The sequence below is a fragment of the Passer montanus genome, unplaced genomic scaffold, assembly GCF_014805655.1.
Source record: "Passer montanus isolate IOZ18808 unplaced genomic scaffold, ASM1480565v1 scaffold846, whole genome shotgun sequence".
NCBI classification, from domain to species: domain Eukaryota; kingdom Metazoa; phylum Chordata; class Aves; order Passeriformes; family Passeridae; genus Passer; species Passer montanus.
This window is the reverse complement of record NW_024373768.1, coordinates 128-9,771: the sequence shown is the minus strand read 5'-3', so window position 1 is coordinate 9,771 and position 9,644 is coordinate 128. Positions and strand designations below refer to the sequence as shown.

The 9,644-nt window shown below is 45.1% G+C and overlaps 1 protein-coding gene and 1 non-coding gene across 2 annotated transcripts; both read left to right on the top strand.

Annotated features, from left to right (window-relative positions):
* Positions 1 to 2,755: 2,755 nt before the first annotated feature.
* TRNAT-AGU lies at positions 2,756 to 2,829 on the top strand. Its single transcript has one exon. It is a non-coding gene; the product is annotated as a tRNA-Thr (tRNA).
* A 3,432-nt stretch (positions 2,830 to 6,261) lies between these two features.
* LOC120513624 (2-acylglycerol O-acyltransferase 2-B-like) lies at positions 6,262 to 9,434 on the top strand (the record flags this gene model as incomplete). Its single annotated transcript, XM_039733214.1, is given in 2 exon segments — positions 6,262 to 6,586; positions 9,095 to 9,434. Coding segments are annotated over 2 exon segments (562 nt in total), but the record flags the coding sequence as incomplete, so codon positions are not given.
* Positions 9,435 to 9,644: the final 210 nt, after the last annotated feature.

Genomic DNA, 9,644 nt, shown 5'->3' with positions numbered 1-9,644 from the left:
ATAGGGGACCGGGGGCGCCCGCGGAGCCACGGGGACATCCAGGGACCCATAGGAACCGATGGGGACCCATAGGAACTGATAGGAACCTATAGAGATCTATAGGGAGAGGCACGGGGACCTATGGATCCACAGGAACGCATGGAGAGAGCCAGAGAGGCACCTATGGGGGCTATAGGGGACCGGGGGCACCCAGGGAGACACGGGGACCTATAGAGATCTATAGGAACCGATAGGAACCTATAGAGATCTATAGGAACCTATAGAGATCTATAGGGAGCTACGGGGAGAGGCACGGGGACCTATGGATGCACAGGAACGCATGGAGAGAGCCAGACAGGCACCTATGGGGGCTATAGGGGGCCGGGGGCACCCCAAAGCCATGAGGACCTATGGGAACCTATAGAGATCTATAGAGATCTATGGGGTGAGGCACGGGGACCTATGGATCCACAGGAACGCATGGGGAGAGCCAGAGAGGCACCTATGGGGGCTATAGGGGGCCGGGGGCACCCAGGGAGCCACGGGGACCTGCACAGATCCATAGGGACCTATGGGAACCTATAGGAATGTATAGAGATCTCTAGGGTTCTATAGGGTCCCATAGGGTCCCATAGGGGTCTATGGGTTCCTATAAGGTTCTATAGGGATGTATAGGGTTCCATAGGGTTCCAGAGGTTCCCATAGGGCTCTATAGGGTTCTATAGGATTCTATAGGTTCCCATAGGTTCCCATAGGTTCCTATGTGTTTCTACAGGATTCTATAGGTTCCTATAGGTTCCCATAGGTTCCTATGTGTTTCTACAGGATTCTATAGGTTCCTATAGGTTCCCATAGGTTCCTATGTGTTTCTACAGGATTCTATAGGTTCCTATAGGTTCCCATAGGTTCCTATGTGTTTCTATAGGGTTCTATAGGGGTCTATAGGATTCTATAGGTTCCCATAGGTTCCCATATTGGGAGCCCCCCCTCCCCCCACCCGTGTTTTTAAAAGCTCTTGGTCCCACTCGCGGCGTCTCTGTGGTTCCTGTGCCCCCCCCAGGCCGGGGGGAGGCTCTGTTTGGGGGGGGGAACCCCGAATTTGGGGCGAAAACCCCGGATTTTGGCGAAAAAAACCCGGATTTTCCGGGAAAAAACGCGGGTTTTGTAGGCTTGGTTGAAGTGCTTGTCTGGTGAATGGGAGGTCGCGGGTTCGAATCCCGCTGGTGCCTTTTACCGCGGCACCCCTTTTTTTGGGGGGGGACGCCCCCAGTTTAAAGGGGGACACTCCCTTTGGGGGAAAAACAACGAATTTTGGGAAAAAACCCGCGGATTTCGGGGCAAAAACCCCGCAATTTCTAGGGGTTTATTTGGTTAAAATACCTGACTAAAGTGAATGGGAGATCGCGGGTTCGAATCCCGCTGATGCCTTTTACTGGGGCACCCCCATTTTTGGGGGGACGCCCTCAATTTCATGGTGGATATTCCATTTGGGGGAAAAACAACGAATTTTGGTAAAAAACCGTGGATTTCGGGGCAAAACCCCGCAATTTTTAGAGGTTTATTTGGTTAAAATCCCTGATTAAAGTGAACGGGAGATCGCAGGTTCGAATCCCGGCGGCGCCTTTTACTGGGGTACACCCTTTTTTGGGGGGGACACCCCCAATTTAATCAGAAACACTCCGTTTAAGGGAAAAACTACTAACTTGGGAAAAAACCCCCCAATTTTGGGTGAAAAAGCCGATTTTTAGGGATTTATTTGATTAAAATCCCTGATTAAAGTGAACGGGAGATCGCGGGTTCGAATCCCGGGGGCGCCTTTTTCTGGGGCACCCCCTTTTTTGGGGGGGACACCCCTAATTTCATGGTGGATATTCCACTTGGGGAAAAAACAATGAATTTTGGAGAAAAAATCCGGATTTTTAGGGAAAAAACCCGGATTTGGGGGATTTATTTGGTTAAAGTACCTGGGAGATCACGGGTTCGAATCCCGCTGGTGCCTTTTAGCGGGGCACCCCCTTTTTTGGGGGGGACACCCCTAATTTCATGGTGGATATTCCACTTGGGGAAAAAACAATGAATTTTGGAGAAAAAATCCGGATTTTTAGGGAAAAAACCCGGATTTGGGGGATTTATTTGGTTAAAGTACCTGGGAGATCACGGGTTCGAATCCCGCTGGTGCCTTTTACCGGTGCACCCCGTTTTTTGTGGGGGACACCCCTAATTTCATGGTGAATATTCCATTTGGGGGGAAAACCAACAAGGTTTGGGAAAAAAACTCGGATTTTTAGGGAAAAAAACGCCGGATTTTTTGGGGAAAAACCCCGAGATTTTGGGGTTTATTTGGTTAAAGCACCGGAGATGGAACACGGGGACATGGGGACACCATTGAAGGTGGGACCCCAGTTCATCCCAGTATCCCCCCAGTGACTTTGCACAAGCCCCGCCCCTTTCACACAAACCACGCCCATTCTCACGCGTGAATGATGAAGCACCGCCCACTTCCACAGGCCGTCCAACAAGCTCCGCCCCCTTCCTACGTGTTGCCATAAGCCCCGCCCCTTTCTAGTCTCTGCTCTCAAGCCCCTCCCCTAAACCCCTCCCCCATTCCCCCACCTCATTTCTCCCCATTCTATCCCCAAAAATGCCCAAAAATCCCCCAAAATCCCACCCCAAAACCCCAAAAAAATCCCCCCGAAAATTCCCCCGGCGCGCTGTCGCCCCCCGCGCATGCGCGCTGCAGGCGCGGGAAGGAGCCGGCGGCGCGAGCGGGGCAGGCGGCGCCGTGGCTTAGTTGGTTAAAGCGCCTGTCTAGTAAACAGGAGATCCTGGGTTCGAATCCCAGCGGTGCCTTTTACCGCGGCACCCCCTTTTTTTGGGGGGGGACGCCCCCAGTTTAAAGGGGGACGCTCCCTTTGGGGGGAAAAACAACGAATTTTGGGAAGAAACCCGCGGATTTCGGGGCAAAAACCCGCAATTTCTAGGGGTTTATTTGGTTAAAATACCTGACTAAAGTGAATGGGAGATCGCGGGTTCGAATCCGGGCGGCGCCTTTTACCGGGGCACCCCCTTTTTTGGGGGGACGCCCTCAATTTCATGGTGGATATTCCATTTGGGGGAAAAACAACGAATTTTGGTAAAAAAAACGTGGATTTCGGGGCAAAACCCCGCAATTTTTAGGGGTTTATTTGGTTAAAATCCCTGATTAAAGTGAACGGGAGATCGCGGGTTCGAATCCCGGGGGCGCCTTTTTCTGGGGCACCCCCTTTTTTGGGGGGGACACCCCCAGTTTAATCAGAAACACTCCGTTTAAGGGAAAAACTACTAACTTGGGAAAAAACCCCCCAATTTTGGGTGAAAAAGCCGATTTTTAGGGATTTATTTGATTAAAATCCCTGATTAAAGTGAACGGGAGATCGCGGGTTCGAATCCCGCTGGTGCCTTTTAGCGGGGCACCCCCTTTTTTGGGGGGGACACCCCTAATTTCATGGTGGATATTCCACTTGGGGAAAAAACAATGAATTTTGGAGAAAAAATCCGGATTTTTAGGGAAAAAACCCGGATTTGGGGGATTTATTTGGTTAAAGTACCTGGGAGATCACGGGTTCGAATCCCGCTGGTGCCTTTTACCGGTGCACCCCGTTTTTTGTGGGGGACACCCCTAATTTCATGGTGAATATTCCATTTGGGGGGAAAACCAACAAGGTTTGGGAAAAAAACTCGGATTTTTAGGGAAAAAAACGCCGGATTTTTTGGGGAAAAACCCCGAGATTTTGGGGTTTATTTGGTTAAAGCACCGGAGATGGAACACGGGGACATGGGGACACCATTGAAGGTGGGACCCCAGTTCATCCCAGTATCCCCCCAGTGACTTTGCACAAGCCCCGCCCCTTTCACACAAACCACGCCCATTCTCACGCGTGAATGATGAAGCACCGCCCACTTCCACAGGCCGTCCAACAAGCTCCGCCCCCTTCCTACGTGTTGCCATAAGCCCCGCCCCTTTCTAGTCTCTGCTCTCAAGCCCCTCCCCTCTCCGCCTGGCCACGCCCCTAGGCCACGCCCCCTCCCCTTTCACCCCCTCCCCCCCTCCTTTCAGGAATAAAATCCCAGAATTTGGGGGATAAAATCCCAGAATTTGGGGAATAAAATCCCAGAATTTGGGGAATAAAATCCCAGAATTTGGGAATAAAATCCCAGAATTTGGGGGATAAAATCCCAGAATTTGGGGAATAAAATCCCAGAATTTGGGGGATAAAATCCCAGAATTTGGGGAATAAAATCCCAGAATTTGGGGGATAAAATCCCAGAATTTGGGGAATAAAATCCCAGAATTTGGGAATAAAATCCCAGAATTTGGGGGATAAAATCCCAGAATTTGGGGAATAAAATCCCAGAATTTGGGGAATAAAATCCCAGAATTTGCAGGGGGGGAATCCCAAGAATTTGGGGGGGGGGGAAATTCCAGACTTTGGGGAATTAAAACCCCAGAATTTGGGGGAAAAACCCCAAGTATTTGGGGAATAAAACCCCAGAATTTGGGGAAGAAACTCCCAGAATTTTGGTGGGAAAAGCCCCTGAATTTGGGGAATGAATTCCCAGATTTTGGGGAAGAAAATCCTGGAATTAGAAGGAAAAAGACACGGAATTTGGGGAATAAAATCCCAGAATTGTAGGAGAAAAATCTGTCAATTTGGGGGGAAAAATCCCAGAATTTGGGGAATAAAATCCCAGAATTGTAGGAGAAAAATCTGTCAATTTGGGGGGAAAAATCCCAGAATTTGGGGAATAAAATCCCAGAATTAGAGGGGGAAAATCCCAGAATTAGAAGGAAGAAATCCTTGAATTTTGGGGAAAACCCCCCAGAATTTGGGGGGAACAAAATGCCAGAATTTGGGGAATAAAATCCCAGAATTTGCAGGGGGGGAATCCCAAGAATTTGGGGGGGGGGGAAATTCCAGACTTTGGGGAATTAAAACCCCAGAATTTGGGGGAAAAACCCCAAGTATTTGGGGAATAAAACCCCAGAATTTGGGGAAGAAACTCCCAGAATTTTGGGGGGAAAAACCCCTGAATTTGGGGAATAAATTCCCAGATTTTGTGGAATAAAATCCCAAAGCTGGGGAATAAAATCCCAAAATTTGGGGAAGAAACTCCCAGAATTAGAGGGAAAAATCCCAGAATTTGGGGAATAAAATCCCAGAATTTGGGGAATAAAATCCCAGAATTTGGGAAATAAAAGCCCAGAATTTGGGGAATAAAATCCCAGAATTTGTGGAATAAATTCCCAGAATCTGGGGGATAAAATCCCAAAGGTATATTTTACATTTATATATATGTCCATAAATAAAACACGTACTATAGTAATATATTTATTTATTCATATTTCTAACCCAATAACGATAGCCAATAGCTAATTATCGATAATTATTGATAATTGATCGGTGCCCAGGCCAGCTGTTCCTGCTGATATTTATACATATATACATTTTTATATACATATATACAATAAATACGTACATATCCATACTTCTAACCTAAAAACGATACCCGATACCCAACTATCGATACCTATTGATCACCTATTGATGATTTATCAATCCGCAGGCCAGCTGTGCACGGCGCTGTTCCTGCTGATATTTATTTATACACACATTTATACATATATATATATACAATAAATATGTATATATGCTCATTCCTAACCCCATAACGATACCCGATACCCACCTGTTGATACATATTGATCACCTATTGATGATCTATCGGTGATTTATTGATCCCCAGGCCAGCTGTGCACGGCGCTGTTCCTGCTGATATTTATATATACACACATATATATATATATATATATATACACACACATATACCCATATATTCACATTCCTACCCCAATAATGATGACCAAAACCTAACTATCGATACATATTGATCACCTATTGATGATCTATCGATCCCCAGGCCAGCTGTGCACGGCGCTGTTCCTGCTGATATTTAGATATACACACATTTTTATATACATATATACAATAAATATGTACATATACGTACTTCTGCCCCAATAACGATGACCAATACCCAACTACCGACAACTATTGATGATCTATCGATGATCTATCGATCCCTAGGCCAGCTGTGCACGCTGCTGTTTGTGCTGATACACACACATACACACACTTATATCCATATATTGACATTCCTACCCCAATAACGGTACCCGCTACCCAACTACCGACACCTATCGGTGATCTATCGGTGATCTATCGGTGATCTATCGATCTGCAGGCCAGCTGTGCACGCTGCTGTTCGTGCTGATACACACACATACACACACTTATATCCATATATTCCCATTCCCACCCCAATAACGGTAACCGATACCCAACTATCGACACCTATCGGTGATCTATCGGTGATCTATCGATCCGCAGGCCAGCTGTGCACGCTGCTGTTCGTGCTGGCGCTCCGCGGGCCGCTCTGGCTGCCGGCGCTGCTCTACGGGCTGTGGATGCTGGCGGACCGCCACACGCCGCGCCGCGGGGGGCGCCCTTGCGCCTGGGTGCGCGCCTGACCCGTCTGGAACCACTTCCGGGACTACTTCCCCATCTCGGTGATCCTCGCGGGAAATGGCGGGAAATCGGATTTTGGGGGGGATTTCTGAGGGGTTTGGGGTGTGGTTCTGGGGTGTTTGGGGTCACTGGGTGGGGTTTAGGGGGGTTTGTGGTGCCTCAGCGGGATTTTGGGGGGTTTTGGGGAGGTTTGGAGGGGATCTGGGGGGATTTAGGGGGGATTGGGGGGTTCTGGAGGACCGCCGCATGCCCCGCCGCCAGGGGGCGCCCTTGCGCCTGGGTGCGCGCTTGACCCGTCTGGAACCACTTCCGGGACTACTTCCCCATCTCGATGATCCTCGGGGTAAAATGGGAAAAACTTGAATTTTTGGGGGGGATTCTGGAGGTTTTAGGGGTCCCAGCGTGGAGTTTAGGGTGCCTGAGTGGAGTTTTGGGGGGTCTTGGGGTTCCTTGATGGGGTTTTGGGGGGGTTTGGGGGTCTCCGGCGGACCCCCACACGCCCCGCCGCGAGGGGGCGCCCTTGCGCCGTAAATTTCCAACCCCAAAATTCCCCCCAAAAAACCCCAAAACCTCAAAAAAACCCAAACCCTCAATTCCAAAACCTCCCCAAAATGAAAAAAAAACAGAAAACAAAAAAATCCCTAAACCCCTCCAAAAAATCCTCAAAAAATCCCTCAGAAAATCCCCCAAAATTATTTTTAAAAACCGGAAAAATCCCCCAAAAATCCCAAAAATTTAAAAAAAAAACCCAAATAAATGGAATTTTCGCAGGAATTCCCTGTTCAGGTTCCACCCGCACAGGGCGCTGGCCGCTGGCGCCTTCGGCAATTTCTGCTGCACAAAATCCCCCAAAATCCCCAAAACCTCAAAATAAATCCCCAAAATTCCTCAGAAAACCCCTAAATTATAAAAACCCAAAACCCAAAAGTAAAAATAAAACCTGAAATTAAAAATATAACCCCAAATTTTACCCTCAAAAATCCTCCCAAAATTCCCCCAAAAATAAAAGGACAAATCCCAAAAAAATCCTCAAAAAACCCTCAAAAATCGCCAAAAAATCGCTAAAAAAATCCCTGAAGAATCCTGAAATTTTAAAGAAAAGTCTGAAACTAAAAATAAATCCCCAAAATTAAAAAATAAATAAAAAAATTCCAAAAATGCAAAAAAAATCATAAAAAATCACCAAAAAACCCCATAAAATTGCCACAAAATCCCCAAAAAACCCAAAATAAATCCCCAAAATTCCTCCAAAAAACCTCTTAAATTAAAAAAAAAACAAAACGCAAAATTAAAAATAATACCGCAAAATTAAGAATATAACCCCAAATTTTCCTCCAAAAATCCTCCCGAAATTCTCCTAAAAATGAAAGGATGAATCAAAAAAAATCCTCAAAAAAACCCCAAAAATCACCAAAAAATCGCTTAAAAAATCCCTGAAAAATCCTGAAATTTTAAAGAAAAGCCTGATATTAAAAATAAAACCCTGAAAATTAAAAATAAATCCCCAAAAATTTAAAATAAATCCCAAAAAATTCAAAATAAATCGAAAAAAATTGAAAAAAATCGTAAAAAATCGCCAAAAAATCCCAAAAATATCGGAAAAAATTCAGAAAAATCCCCAAATTAATGAAATATTTTTCCTTTCGCAGCTGATCCGCACGGTGCCGCTGGAGCCCGGGCGGAATTCCCTGTTCGGGTTGCACCCTCACGGGGCGCTGGCCGCCGGCGCCTTCGGCAATTTCTGCTGCACAAAATGCCCAAAAAAACCACAAAAAACCCCAAAAAACCACAAAAAATCGCCAAAAAATCCTGAAATTAAAAATAAAACCCTGAAATTAAAAATAGAATCTCAAGATTAGAAATAAAATGCCAAAAATTTAAAATAAATTCCAAAAAATTCAAAATAAATCGAAAAAAATTGAAAAAAAATCGTAAAAAATCGCCAAAAAATCACAAAAAATCCCCAAAAAATTGGGAAAAATTCCCAAATAATTCTGAATTTTTTTTTATTTCGCAGCTGATCCGCACGGTGCCGCTGGACCCCGGGCGGAATTCCCTGTTCGGGTTCCACCCTCACGGCGTGCTGGCCGCCGGCGCCTTCGGCAATTTCTGCTGCACAAAATGCCCCAAAAACCCCAAAAAACCCCAAAAAATCCCCAAAATTCCTCCAAAAAACCTCTTAAATAAAAAAAACAAAACACCCACAAAAATAAAAATAAAATCCCAGAATTAAGAATATAACCCCAAATTTTCCTCGAAAAATCCTCCCAAAATTCCCTCAAAAATAAAAGGAGAAATCCCAAAAAATCCTCGAAAAACCCCCAAAAATCGCCAAAAAATCGCTAAAAATTCTCCAAAAAATCCTGAAATAAAAAAAACCCCTGAAATTAAAAATGGAATCTCAAGATTAGAAGTAAACTGCCAAAAATTCAAAAATAAATTTAAAAAAAATTCAAAAAAATGCAAAAAAATTCGTAAAAAATCACCAAAAAATCGGGAAAAATTCAGAAAAATTCAGAAAATAATTCCGATTTTTTTCCTTTTCGCAGCTGATCCGCACGGTGCCGCTGGACCCCGGGCGGAATTACGTGTTCGGGTTCCACCCTCACGGCGTGCTGGCCGCCGGCGCCTTCGGCAATTTCTGCACGGCGGCCTCGGGCTTCGAGCGCCTCTTCCCGGGGCTGCGGCCGCGGCTGCTGACGCTGCCCTGCTGGTTCCGCATGCCGCTCTTCAGGGACTACGCGCTCGCCGGCGGTGAGGGGGTTAAATTCACCTTAAACAATTAATTTTGAAGGTTTTTAATTCATTTTTAAAGGATTTTAAATAAAATTTTAATCAAATTTTGATTAATTTTTTTCTTAAAAAAAAAAAGAATTTTTTTCCCCCAACATGCCAGTGTGCTTTTTATTGGAATATTCTGATTAAAGAATTGAAATTGAAATAAAATTGCAATATTTCAAGTAAACAGGAAATATATTTTAAGATCTGGGGAAAAAAAAGTAATTTTTTCAAAGGAAGAAATATTTAAAATATGAACCTTATAAATTATTAAAATATTATAAAATTATTATAAAATATTAAAGTATTTCAAATAGTATT